A 22,574-nucleotide genomic window follows, 5' to 3' on the forward strand; every position below is an offset into this window, starting at 1 on the left:
TTACATATGATATGCCGGCGGATGGTATGCTGACGTACATATGACCGACACCAGCATCCCATTGTAGAGAATCCCGACAGAGGTTGGGTAAGTATGTTTACCTTTACCCCCTAACCCGCCCTTCCCGCAGCAGAGATCAGTTGGGTGCTGGCATTCCGAGCAGTGTCGGAATATTGGTGCCATTATTCCAACTACCGGGGTCCCGAATGCCGGAATCCTGAATGGATCCCCTTGCAAGTAGAGGGAAATGTTTCTTCAAGGATTGTAACACTAGTGTGGAGACATTATTGAGGAGAGCCTCAGTTTTAGTGGCATTAAGTTTGTAGTACGAGACTGCACTATGGCATTGCCTCCCTTTTGCATGCATGTAGATTTTGCTCTGATATAAACTGGAAACAAATTTTGGAGGTGTGGGGCCACTCACTGCTGCACCATGACTTCCTCCATCAAGACATCTCACACAGCTGTGGGCATAAAACATCATATCATTGTGCCCTTGTAACCTGCCATAGTTGCCAGCTCTCCGGACTTGCAGATTTATACAAAAGCTAGAGATTGCGTTCTACAGAATCGGTTGAGACAAAGCTATCAACAAAACATAATAATAGTGAGCTACATTTAAACGTATTACAGTTTAAACTTAGAGTTGTGTAAGTTTCTGACATGGCCCTTGTTGGACAGAGCTTAACATACCACTACTTGAACCTTTCCCTTTTTTATCAACAAAGGGAGAAGAACCACCACAGCCTGACTTAACATCTGACCCTATTTGTGGATTTTCAAAGGGGCAGTCCATCAACAGTATAGCCGGGGTTGGTCTGAAAGTGGACTTACTTGGGCTAATTGGGGCAGAACTTGAATAAACTGATGGAAAGGCTTATTTGCTTTTGCACGGACAAATATTGAGTTATGATTTTATCTCTGGTGCAGAGCCCTGGCATATAGATCCTATGTTTCCTATGTTTGAAGAGGTGGGCGGTTATGTGGGTGGAGCGTACAAAGGGGCAGGGCATCAGTCCAGAACATTTTTAATACACAGAATGCCCCTGGCAGCACCAGATACACAGAATGCCGCCAACAGCTCCAGATACACAGAATGTCCTCGGCAGTGCCAGATACACAGAATGCCCCCAGCAGCGCCAGTTACACAATGCCTCCAGCAGCGCCAGATGCAGAATGCTCCCACAGTGAGTCTGGTACTTGCAATGTCAATGCAGAACTGGGGGCCTGATTTCAGGTCGCAAAAGGCAAATCATGCAGTGTACCGGTATTCGTTACAATGGGCATGCGCAGGACCCGTACTGGACATGTGCAGTATGGGTCCTGCATCCTCGTGTGCTGTAAGGCTGTAGATGTCAGGTGATTGACAGTCTGCAGCCATTTGGGGAGGGGGTGAAGATGGTTTTTATTTAACAAAACAGACGTGTCGTCTCAGTTTTTTAGGAGTGCCAAGGTCTAGTATAGGATGCCTATCTGCCGATAGAGATTTCTTGGCCTTAGCAACGGAGCTGCTGCTGCCGGACTGAGTTACCTCAGGGTTACTCAGCCAGATGATGGTGTTGCAGAGTGGATCACGCATGCATGCAGGAGGTGTCTACTTATACCAAACTCCTCCTGTTGCATTACCATATGCTAGCATCACTGCTACTTCCAAGGAATCAGCAGCTCTGCTTACTCTGTCCGAACACGGATCAGGCCCAGACGCATAAATCCTTTATTTTCTACTTTTTTTTAAATGCCTATGTGTCCGGCTCAGCATCAGCCCTTGTGAGTTTGCCATATATCATATGGATGCTCATGTCCTCATGCTTTGAGAGAACTGTGGGCCTAATTCAGAGCTGGTCGCACGCAGGCTGTTTTTTGCACTGCTGCGACCAGGTAATCGCCGTCTACAGAGGGAGGGGGTAAGGGCTGTGCAAGGGTGCGATGGGCTGTGCAGTGAGCTGTACAAGCAAAAGTTTGTGCAGTTTCTGCAGAGCCCACGACTTACTCAGATGCTGCAACGATCCGGGCTGACTGTGATGTCAGGAACCCTCCTCCGGGACGTCTGGGCACGCCTGCTTTTCTTTGGACACTACCAGAAAACGGTGAGTTGCCGCCCTGGAACGCCTTCTGCCTGTCAATCTTCTTTCGATCGCCGGTGCGAACGCTTTCTTCGTTGGCTTGTACATACCCGATCGCACGGCTGCAAAAAAATGCAGCGTGCGAGTGGGTCTGAATGACTCCCTGTGTCTTTGGTTCTGAAATAACTGTGCTGTTTTATATTTGCTCTAATGAATCACCCATATTTTATCCTTGGCTGTGTTTCATATAATGATTTATCTTTAAAAGGTCAACATAATTACTTTCTTAGAACACAGCATTTGTTTAATCCATCTACTGCATATTAAAACCCCGTACCTATAGTGCCCCCTCTATAGGGTCACTACCTCGCTTGCCTGATTTGCATTTGCACATGTAAAAACAGCAGGTGTTTTATAGTGTCAGCTACAAGCTGTCACTAAATATGCAGACTACAGCGTTTAGCCTATCATTAAAAAACAGAAACCATTTTCTTGCCTCCTCAGAATTCATTATTAAAATACCACTCATTTCTTATGCAGCACTTTCATACAGTGTGATAGAGGCAGGTTTTGTCCCTGATTATCGAGATTACAGTATGTGTAAGAAATTTAATCCCACTTTCTACCACTGTTCTAGGTGGCTGCATTTTAAAGATAGATACACGGGATCAGTACTTAATGCCGGCGGTCGAAATCCCGACGCCGGAATCCCGACCACACAATCCCGACAGGGGTGGCGAGCGGAACGCAGCCCTTTGCGGGCTCGCTTCGCTCGCCACACTGCGGGCACAGTGCCTCGCTACGCTCGGCACACTTATATTCTCCCTCTATGGGTGTCGTGGACACCCACGGAGGGAGAATATGTCGGGATTGTGTCGGTCGGGATTCCGGCGTCGGTATTTCAACCGCCGGGATTCCGGCCGGCGGCATCTTGACCGCATCCTATATACACTACGTACCTCAATAAAGATAGTTACACTACCTTACTATAATCTCAGTATAGAATTTCACAGCAGATTATAATCAACAATGTGTAAATATAGACACACCCCTTTCTAGGTAAAACCAGACTTCTCTTTCAAATTTCTTATGTTAATTTGGTCTGCACAAAATACAAAATAGTTATTGTATTAATTATTTATTTACCATTATTTATATAACAGCGTTTTACAGGAATGAAGGTGAGGAGACTAAGGAATGATGATGATGAATGAGGAGGATGAATGATGATAAGGTTGAGAAGGAATGATGATGAATGAGGAGGAGGAGGAGGGGCTTTACTGTTGCGTAATGGGGCTCTGCTGTCTGGTGTGCAGTGTAATGTGAGTAATGGACACTACTTTGTGGTCAGTTGTATTATGTATAAGGGGCTCTACTGTGCAGTGTAATGTGATTAACGGACACTACTGTGTGGTCAGTTGTATTATGTATAAGGGGCTTTACTGTGCAGTGTAATGTGAATTGTTACTATTGTGTGACTACGCCCCTTCCCCACAAAGTCACAGCTGTTACTGTTTCCAATATGGGGGAGCACCAATTCTCATCCTGGCACAGGGCACCAAAATGTCTAGTTACGGCACTGAGTGAATACCACTTATTGAAAACCCTGTGAAAGTTTGAAATTGGGTGAGTCACTTCATACTGTATATTCTCATGTCATATTTCAGAGCCATTGTATAACGTGTGTGGTAAACTTTAAACTTCCCACTGTCCCATTTTAAACTTCCTATTGTCACATTAAGCATATTGACGAACTGTCACTATTTTCACAGGATAGTCTGTGGGTTTGGTGAGCAAAGGCTGTGACCTGTAAGAAAGAATTATGTTCTCAAAGGATATTTCCAGGGAATGGGAACATCAGTTATAATGTGCTCAGATCAGAAGTGTGTCCTGTTTTTCACATATGAATATCAGGTACTTCCCCAGAAGATGCATTTATTCCTAAATGCATTTAGACATGTAAAAATCCCATGAAGGAATCACAATTCAGCAGCAGCAACAAAAAACATGGAACTATTTTTATATTTAATTCATACATACAGATGGAGCTTCCGTTATCTTTGCTGGCTGAGGCGTTATTCGTGATCAGGCATACGCAGCGTGCCTGGTAGCATGGAGGCTTGCCTAGTCGTAGGGAGGTGCACAGAGCATTTGGCATTACCTTTAAGTGTAATACCTGCGATCATTCACCAGATATCGCTTTTTAAAATAACCATTGCGCATGCGTGTGGTCTCCATTAAAATACAATAATGAAATACAGCGTAAGAACTACTTTACTGGTGCATCTCATTCCGCTACAATATGCTACAGTATGTCATACAGTATATTACAGTGTGCAGATGCAAATACAGTAGTACAGTATATACAGATGCAAACGAACATGATAAAGCCACAGTATAGTCCATTGATGTTAGGAATATGTGAGCGTCCCAGTCCCGAAATCAACACATAAAAATAGTAGTGTATACAGACGCAAACGAATGTGTTACAGCTATGGGCTATTGATGTTAGGGATATGCGAGCATCCAAATACTGTAGCCATTACAGCATAATCAAAACCAATGGGCTTATGCATCTGTCATGCAGCGATGTGTCCAAGTGGTGAAGTGTGCCACTTCCCATGCTTAGAGTCCCGAGTTCGATTCCCAAAGTGCGAATACATGTTAATTTTTTCCTGACACTGTATTATTTTTTTATTTTTGTATCTATTGTACTATACCTTCACATTCAATAGAAGTGTGCACACAAGTTTTACATAAAACAGGGCAAAGCTGCAGGACCGTATCTAAAATACACAGCGGCTAAGAGGATAAGCCGCTGTGTACACATACAATACTGTAGCAGTCCAGACTCGATTGAAATGGCTACCACCCGTGACCCCTTGCCTCGTGGAAGCCCTCAGCTATGGAGCGAGTGAAGGCACAGGTTTTGCAGGCTACAGGGCAATGCTGAAGGAGCGTCTAAATACCCTAACTAAAATACACAGGGGCAATAAGGTCCCGTAGAATGATCAATTAATAAATATAGTGTTTACAGATGCAAAAGAAGGAGTTTAAGCTACAGTATGGTCCATTGAAGTTAGGGATACAGTACAGTACAGTACAGTATGTGAGCGGCCAAGTCCCGTAGGCATTAGGGCATAATCTAAAGCCATGGAAACTGTTTTTTTCCTATGCGCATAATCATATTCAAACTTCCCGTTGGTTTTGATTATGCTGTAACAGCTACAGGATTTGGACGCTCATACTCTACAATACAATACAGTGTATCCAGAGGTTAAAGTGTGCCAATACGGGGCGGAACTGCATTCCGTCACTTGTGTATGGAGGCGGAACGCATTCCACCTCCGCCGGCCCACCTTGCCCGGTAGGTGAGTGCACTTTGGCAGGCTGGGAATAAGACAAAGCGATGTCTGGTCTTATTTCCGTGGTGCGCAGCCGCGCAAAGAAGCAGGGCAGATCGAGATGTGGACTGCGCTGTGCTGCATGTCTCTCTCTTTTCATTCGGTTCTTCCTACATGACAGGACCCTCTGCTCTGGCTGTGAGAGGTGGAGCATACAGCAGCCCACAGACTTCCCTGAACATAAATCAGCGAGTGGAGGGGGTGGGGGAAAGTTTATGAATTGGTATTCTGAGGTTGGGGGGTTGTTAGTGAATGAAGGGTGGGGAAGGGGTGTTGCTGGGGTCTTATTAGTTAATGTGGGGTGTATGTGCTGCTAGTGTTATTACTGAATAAGGGGTGTGGGTGTTAGTGCTCCTGAGGATGTTATGAGTAAATGAGGGGTTAGGGTGTTGGTGCTGCTGGGGTGTTATTAGTAGAAAAAGGGTGCGGGAAGAGGTTAAAGTGGGGCAGAATAATGAGGAACTGTGTTCTGGCACTTCTAAATGGAGGCAGAACACTAATCAGTTAAACTAGTCACACAGGCAGCGCCGCCGTTAAATAAATTAAAGGAGGACTAATAGTCCTCTCGGCACTGCCAAGAGGACTATAGGACAATAGAAAGCTTAGGCTGGGGCGGCGCCATGGCAGACTTGATGTCCCGGTCTAGGGGCTGCCGGAAAGAATCAATAGGAGGCTGAGGTTGGCTTCAAGTTCCGGGCCTCGCTATGCGCCGCCCACCGGCACCGTAGCCACTCATATCAATCATGTGGTGGCGGGTGGGTGGCGCTAAAGAAGGAATGTTTGATTTAGCCTGAGCTGCCTCCTCCAGACCCTCTGCCGGTGGTGGGAATAATGACATTGCGTGTCTGCAGCTTAAGGGAGCAGAGGAGCTGCCCTGACTATGAGTACCAGTGATTGCAAAAACGCGCTATAGCGCGTATTTTACCCCAGAACTGAGAGTGTGGACCCAAAAATAAAAAACCGCTGGGTCCTTCAGGACATGCTCTGGCCAGCAGAGCTGTCCATGTCCTGTGCTGTGCCACACGCCGCCTATAGCGTGTGGTGGTGATGTGCTCCTGTTGGCGCTCGTTGTTGTCATGGCGCTATATGGGTGCAGTGTCCACTCCCTGCTGCCTGTGGAGTCCGGAAGTGAGTGCCACACACGCACACTGTGCACCACGCCGGTCAGGAGCAGGCAGGCGCATGGAGCAGAGCACCCACTACCTGCCCCTCGTGCTGTGGCCCCCGGTATTCAATGCCCCCCGGACTCTGGCACCCCCGCCAGCCGGCCAGCAGCACTCCATGCTCCGGACTCTGGATTTCATAGACATTGGCACTGGCAGCCAGCACGTCATCAGAGCCCCTGGTATGGAGGATGGAATCAACTGCAGTTACCCAGCATGCAGCTAGGTGATTAAGGAGAGAATAGCAGCATGGTACACGCAATCATATGTACTAATCCAGAGTGGTATGCTGCTAAGTGCAATTGTTACCTAGGGTAAGCATAATAGTAATGGTTTACACTAGTTACTCTTCGTGGTGTTACAGCTATTTATTCCAGTGCTTCTCAAATCCGGTCCTCAGTCCTCACTGGGAGTGATCCTATGAGCCGCAGGTGCAAATCATCACGACAGCGCCCGAAGCTTAAGGCAGCCCAAATTTACACAAAAGTGCTTGCTTCCCTATAGGGTTCCAAGCACTTTGGTTCAAATTCAGAAGACCGAAGCCAGGATCACAAAGATTGGAAAGCTGACAGGGTGAATTGGGGCTGTTCTCTACCTACTCGACCTTACCCCCTAACCCTCCCTTCCCACAGCCTAACCTCCCTGCGGCAGTGCCTAACCCTCCCCATGGGTGCCTAACCCCACTCCCCGCAGCCTAACCCTAACCCTCCCTGTGGGTGCCTAACCATAACCCCCCTCCCCGCATCCTAACTCTAACACACACACCCCTTCCTTGCAGTGTAATCCTAACCTCCCCAGGGGTCAATTAAAGTAACCCCCCACCGGTCAAGCAACAGCACCCAGGGTGTTTACCAAAATTATGGTGGTTAGGGCAGCTTATCTCCGCAAGCAGGGGATAAGAATATTTCCATACCTCGATGACCTGTTAATCCTAGCACATTCGCAGGAATTGCTTTTGAGCCATCTTCAACAGACAGTAGTTTGTCTACAAAAACACGGGTGGCTCATAAACTGGGAAAAGTTTCTCTGAATCCGTCACAACGGATGGTTCATTTGAGGGCCATATTGGACTCAGGTCTACAGAGAATTTTCTTGCCAGAGAAAAAGATAACCAAGGTGCAGGTCATGACTCAGGAGTCGTTGCACACTCAGACAATGTCAGTCCATGCAGCAATGCGACTGTTGGGTCTGATGGTGTCAACCTTCGACATGGTGGAATATGCACAATTCCACTCCAGACCTCTACAGCACCTTATTCTGACCAAATGGAACGGAAATCATCAGACAATAAAAAAGCAGATGATAAAGTTTACGGTAAACGTAAAAAGGTCTCTAGCGTGGAGGCTACAGACAGACCATTTAAACAAGGGGAGACACTTCTGGATAAAAGAATGGCAAGTCCTGCCAACAGATGCCAGTCTTCAAGGCTGGGGAGCGGTGCTCGAAAGCCTTTGGTTCCAGGGAAAATGGACCATAAGGGAAAGTCGCCTGCCAATAAATCTGTTAGAAATAAGGGCCATATATATGGCTCTAGTTCAGGCAAAGGACAGTCTGCAAGGAAGACCAGTCCAGATCCGCTCAGACAATGCAACAGCGGTAGCGTACCTCAATCATCAGGGAGGAACTCACAGCAAGAGACTGATGGAGAAAGTGACTCACATACTGGAGTGGGCAGAGCTCCATCATCCAGCATTGTCAGCAGTGTTTGTTCCAGGAGTACTGAACTGGGAAGTGGATTTTCTCAGTCGACACTCCATTCAGGAAACCGAATGGGCATTACACCCAGAAGTGTTTCAGACTCTAGTAAAAAGATGGGGTCTGCCAGAGATAGATCTCATGGCATTGTGTCTAAACAACAAGGTTCCAATGTACGAATCAAGAACAAAGGATCCAGGAGCGATCCTTGTAGATGCACTGTCAGTGAATTGGAGATTTCATCTGGCATATCTGTTTCCTCCAATATCCCTGTTACCCAGGGTAGTGAGAAAAATAAAGCAAGCAAAAGGAGTCATAATTCTAATAGCCCCAGCTTGGCCCAGAAGGCATTGGTACACAGATCTACTAAGGATGTCAGTGGAAGCACCGATACTGCTCCCTCAACGTCCAGATCTACTAATGCAGGGTCCTTGTTATCACAGCCATCTGGATCGTCTGTCTTTGACGGTGTGGCTGTTGAAACCTCTATCCTAGAAGCTAGAGGATTTTCAAAAACAATTAATTCAAACTATGCTTAGAGCAAGAAAGCCTTCTTCAGCTCGTATTTATTCATTAGTATAGTGAAAGAAGTTTGAATCCAAGATTTTTTAAAGTATCCAGGATTTTGGATTTTTTTCAAGCAGGATTGGAGAAGGGGTTGAAAGTAGCTTCCTTGAGGTATCAGCATTAACTGTGTGGTTTCAGAGAATGACTGACTAACAGGATGTGCATACTTTCAGGGAGTTGTACACATTCAACCTCCATTTGTTCCTCCTGCAGCTCCCTGGAATTTGAATCTGGTTCTTAAAATCCTTCAGGGACCTCCGTTTGAACCACTTAAGAGAGCAGATCTTAAGTGGTTAACGGCTAAAGTGCTCTTTCTACTGGCAATGGCGTCAGCTAGAAGAGCGTCAGATTTAGGAGCACTGTCGTGTAAGTCTCCTTTTCTAATATTTTTTCCAGATAAGGCAGTTCTTAGAACTAGATCTGGTTATCTTCCGAAGGTGGTTTTAAAGTTTCACCTTAATGAGGAGATTGTAGTCCCAGCTTTTTCAGGTATCGGGGCTTTCTGCGGGAGAAGCGTCGCTGGACATGGTCCGGGCGTTAAGAATCTTCATAGATCGTACTAGTGCCATCAGAAAAACAGATTCTCTCTTCATCCTCTACGGATTTCATAGAAGAGGATGGACTGCTAGTAAACAGACGCTGGCAAGATGGCTCCGAATGGCAATTTCAGCAGCTTATTCTCGTGCTCATCTCCATACGCCGGCTAATGTCTCTGCACACTCTACACGTAAGGTAGGTCCTTCATGGGCAGCACAACATGGTGCTTCAGCAGAACAGATTTGTAAGGCAGCCACATGGTCTTCCATTAACACTTTCATTAGACATTATGCCATGGATACTTTTGCCTCTCATGACGCTGAATTCGGGCGAAAGGTTCTCCTGTCCAATCAGGAGCGTCCCCACCACTAAAACTGGCTTTGGGAATCCCAATGTTATCCTATGGATAACCTGTGAACCCAGCCAGAGAAATATACGTTATGGTAAGAACTTACCGTTGATAACGTGATTTCTCTTATGTCCACAGGTATCCACAGGGGTCCCACCCTGACGCACCTGATTTGAGGATCTTTACAATCACTAAACCTCTTCCCTCTTGCATGGAAGGGTGTGCATGTGTGTTCTTATCGCCTGAATAGGTTTCTACCTGATGCTCCTGCTTAAATTGCTGTGGAAATAACTGATTTGACTGAGTCAGTGGGCGGGATTATATGGAGAAGCCCCGATGCATCCTGGGAGGCCAGAAAGCTCGTGACCGTTTGGTGCCATTTCCGCTGTCGTTCCGGCATATCCCAATGTTATCCTGTGGATACCTGTGGACATAAGAGAAACACGTTATCAACGGTAAGTTCTTACCATAACGTATATATATTAGTACATACAATATTAAACATACAGATATGTGATGATACAGGTTAAAGCAGAGGACTGTCCTCTGCTTTAACCTGTATCACCACATACCTCTATGTTTCTTATTGTATGCGCTATATATAATTTTACCTTCACGTGACATATAATAAATAATCTTACACTGTGAGCATATGCCATTAAATGTGTCTGCTGGGCTGGCTAAATAAAACAATATTATAATTATTATACAATGACAGGAAGAGTGATGCTGCTATATTGCTCACTTGAAGGGAGGGACTAGGGGTGTGACATCACCAGGTGAGAGGGGCTGTGTGTGTGGCATCTGCAAGGTGGGAGGGGTTAGGGGTGTGGCCATGCCATCTACGGGGGGGTGAGTTCCTCCTCCTCTCTCGGACCACTTCAAACACTGAGTGTATCCCTAAAGTCAATGGACCATACAGTAGTTTGTAACACATTCTATAGCTGTGGCTCTAACATTTGAATAATACAGCACTCTGTTTGTGAAATGAGCAGGCTACCATGGGAGGGGAAAGGGGCAAGGGGGAGGTGTTTCAAAGACACTGCAGATACTGTATTGTCTTTGAACACAGTATTTAGCAACCACCTCCCACCTTCCCCCTTCCCCTGGGAGCCTGCTAATTTCACAGACAGGGAGGAAGGTCAGGTTACAATAAATGTACAACACAGTACTGTATAGACACATTCTCTTGTGTAAATGGTAGCAGTGATCCCTTCTCATACAGTACAACACAGAATATCTATCGTCGATGAACTACAGTACAGTGCTGTGTTGCTCGAACAGTTAGTTGCATCAGGATACACTATTTATATTTATTGATATGTCTACGGGACCTATTGCCACTGTGTATTCTAGCTAGGGTATTGAGACGCTCCTTCAGCATTGCCCTGACTCTTGCAAAACTGATGCCGTTGCTGGCTCCATAGCTGAGGGCTTCCAAGAGGGGCAGGGTCACGGGCGGCAGTCACTTTGTCAACTTGCTATACAATTGAGTCTGGTTTATCATAATGTACATAGAGCTCGCTTATCCCTATTGTTCCTGTGTAATATAACTAGGTTATTTAGATGCTCCTTCTGCATAGCCATGACTCTTGCAAAACTGATGCCATCGCTGGCTTCATAGCTGAGGGCTTACACAACAGAAAATGAATAAAGTGTCAGAAAAAAACAAACATGCACTCACACTGTGGAAATCGAACCCGGGACTCTTAGCATGGGAAGCAGCACAGTACTCGGGCATGACGCCTCATGATAAATAGACAAGCTTATGTGTAAATGTACTGTAAGCAGTGATCCCTCTCCATTGGTGTTTGTGTATGCCGTTACAGGACTTGGACGCTCATATGGCAGAACACGGTATTTAGCCACCACCTCCCCTCATCCCACTTCGCCCATCCCCCCTGGGAGCCTGCTCATTTCATAGACAGGGTGGGACCTCAGGTTACAATAAATGTACAACACAGTACTGTATAGACACAATCTCTTGTGTAAATGGTAGCAGTGATCCCTTCTCATACAGTACAACACAGAATCTCTAACATCGATGAACTACAATACAGTGCTGTGTTGCTCGAACAGTTAGTTGCATCAGGATATACTATTTATATTTATTGATATGTCTACAGGACCTATTGCCGTTGTGTATTTTAGCTAGCGTATTGAGACGCCCCTTCAGCATTGTGCTGACTCTTGCAAAACTGATGCCGTTGCTGGCTCAGTAGCTGAGGGCTTCCAAGAGGCGCAGGGTTACGGGCGGCAGCCACTTTGTCAACTTGCTATGCAATTGAGTCTGGTTTATCGTAATGTGCATAGCGCTCGTTTATCCCTATTGTTCATGTGTAATATAACTAGGGTATTGAGATGCTCCTATTGCATAGCCCTGACTCTTGCAAGACTTATGCTGTTGATGGCTCCATAGCTGAGGGCTTACATAACAGAAAATTAATAAAGTGTCAGGAAAAAACAAACATGCACTCGCACTGTCGGAATCGAACCCAGGACTCTTAGTATGGGAAGCGGCACACTTCACCACTCGAGCATGACACCTCATGATAAATAGACAAGCTCATGTGTAAATGTACTATAAGCAGTGATCCCTCCTCGTTGGTGTTTGTGTATGCCGTTACAGGACTTGGACGCTCATATGGCAGAACACGGTACATACTTTTACGTCAATGAACTACATTATTGCTTTTACACATTAGTTGTGTCTATATACAATTGCTTTGTCTACTGGACTTGGATGCTCACATACAGTAACATGGCGATGGATACGTGTTTTAACACATTCGTTTGCATCTGTATAAACTTATTTTTTTTTATTGACTCTGTCTGGCCATTGGTCTGTGTGTACAGTATACAGTACATTAACATTACAGTCGTCACTGACCATTTGTCAGCTTGTAGATCAATCTGCCGCTATCCGCTCTAAAGTACTGGATTAGTGGAGCATTAGCCACCCAGCGGTGGAGATGTGTATTGCATGCTGAGTATGTAGTCGTGCCTCAATGCGCCTGTCCGTGCATAAACTCAGCAACCTAAGCTATCGCCTAGGTGCGATAGAACCTCCGTCTAGGTGGAGAAACAGCAAAGATAACGGAGGCTCCATCTGTATATTTTATGAGTGGGTATCAGGTTTATGAAGTGCCTCACTGACATCACTGGTTCCAAGTTAATTGAAGAAATGCATTCTCATGAGTATTGGTTCATTTATCAAAATGTCAGTATCCTCACTGTATAGTCAGATGTGCACTTCACACATACAAAATATATCCTCAGTGACATCCTTACGTTTACTTACAGTACCTTGGGTCTGGTGTTCAGATTTTCTGATTGGCTCCCTGATGTTTCATACACCCTCTATTGCTCTGCTCACTCATTCTTCCTTTGGCAGCATAGCGGGTAATCAATTCTTTTCACTCCCTTCCACATCCATGTTTGTTTCTGCTGACGGGCATGGTATAATAATTTCAGCTCGCTACCCCCGGGGTAGCAAGGGCACCCAACCCTTTACGCAGCTAAACCTGATTACTATGGGCGCGATATGCACGATAATAGGGATCACTTTAGAATGGAGACTGGGCATGATATATTATTTAAATACCGTCCATAGTGTTCCAATTTAGGTGGCAGCGGGTGCTTCTAGCGGACTGTGTACACTGGAGTGGCCAATAAATATACTTTAATGTAGCTTGTGCTTCACCCATTATGTAGACAAAAGCAGAGCCAGATATATGAAATATATGATAAAATAATTTAAAAGAAATTGTTTTAACTCATCTCTTTGGTTATCCTTATTTTCGTATTGGTGATGGTGACCAGTGCATGCAAATGCCAATATTTCTTACCCACAGCAGCACCATCACATACCTCCCAACATGACCCTCTCCAGGAGGGACACAATGCTCTGCTTCTGGACTTTTCTCTTAATTTATGATTGCCGGCACCTGTGTTGAACAGGTTAATGGATAAGAAAGTTGTTTCAGCACAGGTTCTGGCAATCATAAATTAAGAGAAAAGTCCAGGAGCAGAGCAATGTGTCCCTCCTGAAGAGGGTCATGTTGGGAGGTATGCCATCACAAAGCATTTACTAATGACAGTACCGTTTCAACATCTACTTGATTCCGACTTGAGGGATGCTGGAAGAGCTAGGACATGCTCAAAAGTTTCTTGGCTGCAAAGTGGAACTGTATTTGCATCTTGCTTCAAAATAAGTGTAATGCACTTTTACTGCCATTTTCATATAAAGCAGGGATGATATTGACAGAGCGCCTATCGGTATTTTACTTAACGCTTCGGTATATGCTTTCATAGTTTTCATTACACTACGTTCACAACATGTTGCCTGAAAGAAGACCATGTTGGCCGGAGACTGGAAAGCTCTGCAATGTCTGCGACATACTTGCCACCTCTGCCAACCCAGTTACTGACACCATTCTGCCACTGTGAGCACAGGCGCTTTAAGAGAGGAGGGGGCCCATATGCAGTCTCTGATTGTCCCCCCCCCCCCCCCCCCCGATGGTGCAATAGACTCTGGCATTGTGCCAGAGTCTACTGCGCATGCAGAGGTCTCCTGTAACATTACACCAGTGAGGGAAGGTAGCTGAGTGTGCTCAAATCTTCAGGGGACCGTCCTATAGCCTATGGCCGGCTCCCAGGTTCTTAATCAATTGACACCAGGATATGAGATCCTAAATTGAGTTTTTAGTCATGGGTGGAGTAATCCTTTAATGCTACAAAAGGAATATGCTGAATTCTGGGCATGCAAAGTAGAGTACCTGTCTAACATATATGACTGTACAGGTCCTTAAAATGTTTTATTTCTCTTCACAGACCACTACACTCATTGGACTTTTAAAAACTGCAAGGTTACTTCGTTTGGTCAGAGTTGCAAGAAAATTGGACAGATATTCGGAATACGGTGCTGCTGTCCTTATGTTGCTCATGTGCATTTTTGCATTAATTGCTCATTGGCTTGCTTGCATCTGGTATGCGATTGGCAACGTAGAACGACCTTACCTAATTCACAAAATTAGTTGGTTGGATAACCTTGGGGATCAAATAAAGAAACCTTACAATTACAGTGATCCCAGTTCTGGACCATCTATCAAAGACAAATATGTCACTGCACTTTATTTTACCTTCAGCAGTCTGACAAGCGTGGGTTTCGGAAATGTGTCCCCCAACACCAACTCAGAAAAAATCTTCTCCATTTGTGTTATGTTGATTGGCTGTAAGTAAAAATCCTTTTTGGGAGCTGCAGATCCTACTGCATTTATATTCTTTTCAGAAATTTTTCCAAAAACTTATGACCTTTATCCCCGATTTGAGAGGCTGTTACCCCCAACTACATCCTGCTGCTTTCCAGTCTTTACATGCATTAATATCTGATCAGTGCAGCCTCACTGTTGTTTGGTAATAATTTTCTGCAGTCAGGAGGAGTATGTTTTATGTAAAAGGAAAAAGTTAGTAGCACTTAAGCTCAACTGGAGTTGTTTCTAACCTATATTTACCTGATACAGTATTGGAGGATAAAAGTTTCTGAGCATGTGGGGTGCAGTGGCCTATCTACCACGATTGTTTTGTGTGCAGTGCACACTGGCCCATGGGTCCAGGGGGGGGCCCTTGCCCCTCTGTCCCTGACCATGTGACAGTGGCTCACTATGCTTGTCCCACGGCACCAACTTTCTAGTGATATGTTCAGACAAATGGCACTGCACATGAGCTACTTTAGCAAATATTCTTGCACTGTGGCTGTCTTCTACACACGCCATCTTTCCTAGTTTATCACCAGAAAGATGATAAAGAGTTGGGGTGGGCACATTGTAAAAAGCAGGAGGAGGGGCCTGCTTCATCAATGGTGGCCCACTGCACCCGGCTACCCTGCTGTTAATACACCCTGGTGGGGACCATGAGATATTTGAACTCAGCAGAGTCATTGCATTGACATACAGTAAGCTTGAACATCATAGTCTATCCAGGGTATGATTCTAGAATGCACAAATTCAGTTAGTTTGCTGTTTTCATAAGAGTCATTAGGATCATTGTTGGGATGAAAGTGCTTTGGGTCCTCAAATAGTAGAAGACAGTCCCTTAGCAGAGAGTTCTACATAGTAGAAACTATCTATTGCAGAGCTGACCCTTTCTTGTTCCCATCTTTCACCACCCTCTTGCTTCTGATAAACAGAACATGTGAATACATTCCTATTTTCACCCCCCTCAGATATGTGAAACTGTTATACCTCTTTTCTGAGATGGCAACCTGGAATAACCAGAACTGACATGGTCAAACCTCTTGGGCACATTGTATTGCAAATGTATTTACATTTAAAAAATTTTTGAGAGTGTTATAATCAAAGAGAGTGCAAGCCCATCTGACCCAAATTCAATTCAGAACCTGTTCTAATAAACAATTTACATTATAGATGGCATCTTGCTTGCCAATGTACAGTACAGAGATCAGGCAATCTAATACTATCCAAAACACAGCGCATACTAGTAACAACTATACAATGTAGATCCCGTGCTGACAAGCACTGCATCTTGAACACCCCCAAATATTTGTGGCTATACAATGTAGACCCTAGATCTCTGTTGGTATTGTAATTCAAGTCCCCAAAATTTTACAGGTAGCAATACAATGATCGAGCTAACAGTCACCGTTTTCTTTGGACAGTACCACTTTTCAGCAGACAAAAGTTATGTGGAATGTTGGGGCAAAGGTTACCCTAATTTGTTCCAACATTCCAATAAGGAATATTGGGAGGTATGATATATATTAATCTGCCCATAGGAGTTGAAGCAAAGTGGATCATGTGGCACTAAAGGTGAATCATTGGAAGAGATATGGAAGATAAGGAAAGCATACATTAAAGGTTTGCAGAGCTTTTTCCAGCATCAGGGGAAATACTAAAAAGTGATTAAAAAAAAAAAAGATTACTAATAAGCCATTATCATTGTTCGCACTGACCGCCGTGATACTCAGAAATATACCTAATTATAAATAGGGCGGTGTAAGCATATTGCATAAGCTACGTTGAAAAGCGTGTTTGTGAATATGTACTGCATATATCTACATCAGTGTCTGCTTTTAAATTGCTATATTTTACTACTAGAGATGCGCAAATATTTCAAAACTATTCTGGAATGTTTTCTACTTCATTCCGCACTTGGCCATGATATGTTGTTAATTTCACCAGAGGAATTTGGCCTTAGGAGTTCCCAGTACTACCCCAGCCACACCACACCTCAGAATTAATGATTTATTATAGCCTCGGATACATGAGAATAAAATTCGGGAAGAAAGTGAAAATAAAACAAACACAGAAACAAATAAAAAAACATTAAAAGTGCTGTTAGGGTGCCCAAACAGGTCACTTTTCACACTTTTCACACCACCTTCGGGGGGTGAGAGCTGAAATGCAGACGCCGGCAGCCATCACGCCCGAACGGACCTATAGTGGCTGCCGGCAGAAAACATTTGAATTCTGCCCAAACAGATACACACTGGAAATAAATAGTGTGATATGAATATAGTCTTGAAGGGTTCCCAAGTATAGTGGCATTTCCTAGACATATGGAGGAGAATACCAAGCCTTAGAGAGAGATAAAGTACCAACCGATCAGCTTCTAACTGCCATGTTACAGGCTGTTTTTGAAAAAGGATTAGGGAGTGATTGGGAGTAAGTAAAGTTGCCCATTGTTCCAAAGATTATTATTCTCCTAATCCCTACTCATTATACCATGAGACGGTGACATGTACCAGGTTGCAAAGTAATTTCTAACTTTTCCTTCTAGACTGCTGCACTGCTCACCTACCTTAAAGTCAAAGGAAAACATAAAATTGCACAGGTGAATTGGCATTTACACGAGGCAGTTGGCATAAACCAGCAGATAAAGAATAAAATAAAGTCAATACCTGAAAGTAATATAAAATTGATTTTTATCCGTGTCATTTTGGAAAGGAAATTAATTGAAAAGAAGGTTATGAAACAAGCATAGAACTCCCACATTTGTCATTAAAACGATCAATGTGAAGCCAATTGTCTTCTATCCTCTCGTCACCGTTGTGCACTATGGACTTGTGATGATATCCAGCCTTGATAATTGTAGCCTAAGTGCAAGAGGGTGATCTATAATTCTCCCTAGTGAGACCTCTAAACCAACTGCTAATTAGCTCTGTCAGGCTTCTAAGGTCTTTGTGCCTCTGAAGGTATCTTGCAATGACTAACGATCTAGAAATAAGTTTCATTAAATAGTATAAATATCAGGAGAATAATACATGTTATAGCACAAAAGTTGATGTGAACTGAGCTGGAAACATAAAAACATGTTGTACAGTACTTTCTTTAGCAGTCTGGTAAGTTATTTTGTAAGGACACTGTTTAACCTTCTTGTACAAAATGTTAAACGTAAAGTTAGCAAAAGATATTTCTGTTGTGTTCGGCTGCTTATTATCAACACATTTAGTCAAAAGCTATAAATAGGGAAAAAAACGTTATGAATTGTTTGTCAAAACGGTCTTTTTTATTGTCCGGTAAGTGTTTTGTTTTTTAAATTATATCATGTTAAAATCGGAAATGAAAAATTAGTACGTAATGTTACTTATTTGCTCAGCTAATTTGCCCATTTTTGTTTCTTTCCAATCCAGCATTAATGTATGCAAGTATTTTTGGAAATGTATCTGCAATAATCCAAAGATTGTATTCAGGAACAGCGCGGTACCATATGCAAATGCTTCGAGTGAAAGAGTTCATAAGATTCCATCAAATTCCTAATCCTTTACGCCAGAGATTGGAAGAGTACTTCCAGCATGCATGGACTTACACCAATGGCATTGACATGAATATGGTATGACATTATCTTTTAAAAATACGGCATGCATTGTATAAAATCAAGAAATTACATGGTTTTCATTGCTATATTTATATGTATGCATGCAATTTTTTTAGGAGGCAAACAATATTTAAGCAATAATTAAAATTTAGTTTAAAACATAAAACCTGATAACCATTTAGAGTTCATGTAATGTTTACCACTTTGAATGTACAGATTGTTTATTGATAATATAGGGGTTGATTTATCAAGCAGTGAAAGGAATAAATAAGTGGACCAGTGGAGAAGTTGCCCAAAGCAACCAATCAGCTTTGAGCTACCAATTATCAAGTACATTCTATAAAATGATACAGTAGGTAGAAGGCAATTGGTAGTTACAGCCAACTTCTCCACTGGTCCACTTCTCCACTTTTTTTTTACTACTTGATACATCCACTCCATAATTGTAGAACATTATGGAAGAATCCTACTTAATTTTTGAGGCTTTGGGGGTATATCTACTAAAGTGCGTATTTATAGAAGTGGAGATGTTGCCCATAGCAACCAATCAGATTATATTATCTTCTAGAAGGTGCTAAATAAATGATAAGTAGAATCTGATAGGTTGCTATGGACAAAATCTCCACGTCTGCAATCAGCACTTTAGTAAATATTCCCCTTTGAATCTGTTTTTACAAATTCTATTCCTCTAAAATAGTATACTTCTTTGTTTCATTTTGAATTTAATACCAAAAAGCATGTATGCACTTGGTAGAGGAAGCCATTTTGTCAATAGAGCCTGCAGCAGGCAAAATAGCTATCTCTCTTATGAAAAGTACACATCAATTCTAGGATATTTTATTGGATAACACTAATTTTTTTTGAATGAGTATAAATAAAACTAATGACATTTGTCCCAAGTGCCTAGTGATGGCATTAGTGTCAAGTTTGCCAAGCACTTAGATAACTACCAATTTTACTGAGACCTCTTGTCTGGCCAGCAGAGGTCACATTTACTAACATGCACATTTGAATCAATTAACAAATGACTATTAGATATGTTTTAGGGCCCTATGTACCACAGTTATGGGCTATCTTAAGTCTAATGCTTAGTGTATTTAAATTGAATTAGAAGTTAAGGCTAAATTTAAGATGTCAGACATTTTAACTATTTTGTGTAGGACTGTTTATGTGACCATGCAAAGCCCTAGAATAGAATATAAAAAAAAAATAGACCAGTCAAACTTTAAGATAGCGTCTTCTAGATAAATAAATACATATAATCAGACTTCTTGCTCCCTTTTCAAAATACAGTAAAATTATTTAAATGTAACCTGGGAAAGCTCTAATCTCTCACGGGCACTGAACGAAAAGCAACAACTGTATAATAATAAGCTATCATTAATATATAACATACTTTTCTCAGTTGCAAAGTGTTGTATGGATCTTGGAATCAGAATCTACATCACTTCTATCATTTATTTTGGCATCCGGATTATAGGTCGACAGGCAAAAGGTCAACAGTCAATATGTCGACAACATATGGTTGACAGCCGTATGGTCAACATGGTCAAAAGGTTGACAGGTTCAAAAGGTCATCAATGTCTTCGTCTATCCCAAATGGTCAAAGTGGGAAAAGAGGTTGAACAAAGCAAAAGGTCAACATGGAAATTGTCGACACAACATATAGTTGACATACCTTTTGGGGAATTATTTTCTTTTTTAGAACTTTTTCATACTTTGCCATCCATGTGGGCTACGATTTTCAATGGTAACCTTACACTAATTGGGGTTTCATATGTTGAAACCTTCAAATTTACAACAAACCCCCCCCCCCCACAAAATAAGTGTATCAACCTTTTCATGTGTCAACCATTTCCATGTTGACCTTCTGCTTCTGTTGACCTTTTACCAATATCAACCATTTAGGGTAAATGAAGACACTGTCGACCTCTTTACTGTCGACCTTTTGAACCACACCCATTTATTTTTTATTAACAGATATTTTTAAAATGCACACATAGGGGTATATTCAATTGAAGTCGAAAACTGCCGCCTGTCGAAAAGACGTCAGTTTTCGACTTTTTAAGGTCGAATCCAGATTCGACCTATTCAATATTTTGCAAAATTTTTCGACAAGTCGATAAATTCGACTTGTCGAAAAGCACGTGGATCGGCGGAATAGCTGCCGATCCACGTGTTTATGTTGAAAACGGGGCCAAATCCCACAGGTTTTGGCCCCCTTTTTCGACCATCTCAATCCGACATCAAAATGATGCCAGAAAGAGATGCGGAATCAGAGGAGGCGAGGGGGGAGGGGCCGCAGGGAGACGGGGGGACAGCCGGCGGGTATACAGGGAGATCAGCGCTACAGTAGCGCTGCAGCTGGATGTCACTCACCCGCCCGCCCGACCTCATGGCAGCTTCCACCCGGCTCCAGCACGCTGCTGGAGCCGGGTGGAAGCTGCCGTGAGGTCGGGCGGCTGAGTGACATCTCTCCCTGTATGCCTGCCGGCTGTCCCCCCGCGGCCCGCCCCCCTTCTCCTCTGGGTCCCATCTAAATTCGACTTGAAAAAGTCAAATTTTAGATGGGATTGAATAGGGGTTGTCGGATCCATTCTGACAAATACATGTCGGAATGGATCCGACTTTAATTGAATATACCCCATATTCCGCAGCACTTTACAGATAATAGGCGGAATGTAATAGCGTTTGAGGTGTGGGATGCCAGACTATCTTGGACATTTATTTAAAGGAGCAATTACTTACAAGCATGGTTTTGCCACTAATACATCCATCAGAATATTTCATTCACCTCAGTTCCTGCTACCATCTACATTCTGTACTACATATACACATGCACACACGCATACAATCGAGAGTTTATTTTATTTCAGAAGCCTATAATCTTACTAGTGTGTTTATGGATTGTGGGCGCAAACCAGAGCAAACCCACGCAAACAAGACCAAATAAACACAGATAAGGCTTTGGTGAGAATTGAACTCAAGACCTCACTGCTACACCAGTCATGGGTGCAACTATTTCAGCTTGTGTAGAATTATACACAGCCCACTAAAAATGTTTAATGTGCCAGAAAAATAAACCTATTCATGTGTTATATTTATACAGTGTCTTAAATAGCACAAGTATGAAAACATTTGTTTAAATGTCATAGCCAATGTACTACAGGTTGAGTCTCCCTTATCCAAAATGCTTGGGACCAGAGGTATTTTGGATATGGGATTTTTCCGTATTTTGGAATAATTGCATACCATAATGAGATATCATGGCGATGGGACCTAAGTCTAAGCACAGAATCCATTTATGTTTCATATACACCTTATACACACAGCCTGAAGGTAATTTTAGTCAATATTTTTATAACTTTGTGCATTAAACAAAGTGTGTCTACATTCACACAATTCATTTATGTTTCATATACACCTTATACACACAGCCTGAAGGTAATTTTACCCAATATTTTTATAACTTTGTGCATTAAACAAAGTGTGTCTACATTCACACAATTCATTTATGTTTCATATACACCTTATACACACTGCCTGAAGGTCATATGTTTAATAACTGTGTATTAAACAAAGTTTGTGTACATTGAGCCATCAAAAAAGAAAGGTTTCACTATCTCACTCTCACTCAAAAAAGTCCGTATTTCGGAATATTCCGTATTTCGGAATATTTGGATATGGGATACTCAACCTGTATAACAAATACAGTGATATGGATGATGCCGGAATTGTGGATAATGTTGATCTCATACTGGACAGTGTTACAGAAGACTTTTTCTTTCTTGCACGATGCCTGATAAATAAAATGTAGACGTCAGTCTGCAGCAGGATTCATAATAGAGTTAAAATTGTATTCATTTATGCCCTAAGTAGTGTTTCTTTGGTTTTACCGAAACTCTAAGTCAAACAAGTCTAAAGCTGGCTACATCCATGCCCATTTTGCCGATTGACCTGA

At 43.0% G+C, this 22,574-nt stretch overlaps 1 protein-coding gene across 2 annotated transcripts in view; it reads left to right on the top strand.

Moving 5' to 3' along the window:
- The window catches only part of KCNH7 (potassium voltage-gated channel subfamily H member 7), a 930,127-nt gene that overhangs the window by 666,263 nt on the left and 241,290 nt on the right, over positions 1–22,574 (top strand). For both annotated transcript variants that reach the window (XM_063933624.1, XM_063933625.1), the window contains 2 exons: positions 14,612–15,011; positions 18,429–18,628. In XM_063933624.1, coding sequence (XP_063789694.1) covers positions 14,612–15,011; positions 18,429–18,628 — 600 coding nt within the window. The remainder of the gene's footprint in view (positions 1–14,611; positions 15,012–18,428; positions 18,629–22,574) is intronic.

Source organism: Pseudophryne corroboree, chromosome 7 (genome assembly GCF_028390025.1).
Source record: "Pseudophryne corroboree isolate aPseCor3 chromosome 7, aPseCor3.hap2, whole genome shotgun sequence".
Taxonomy (NCBI): domain Eukaryota; kingdom Metazoa; phylum Chordata; class Amphibia; order Anura; family Myobatrachidae; genus Pseudophryne; species Pseudophryne corroboree.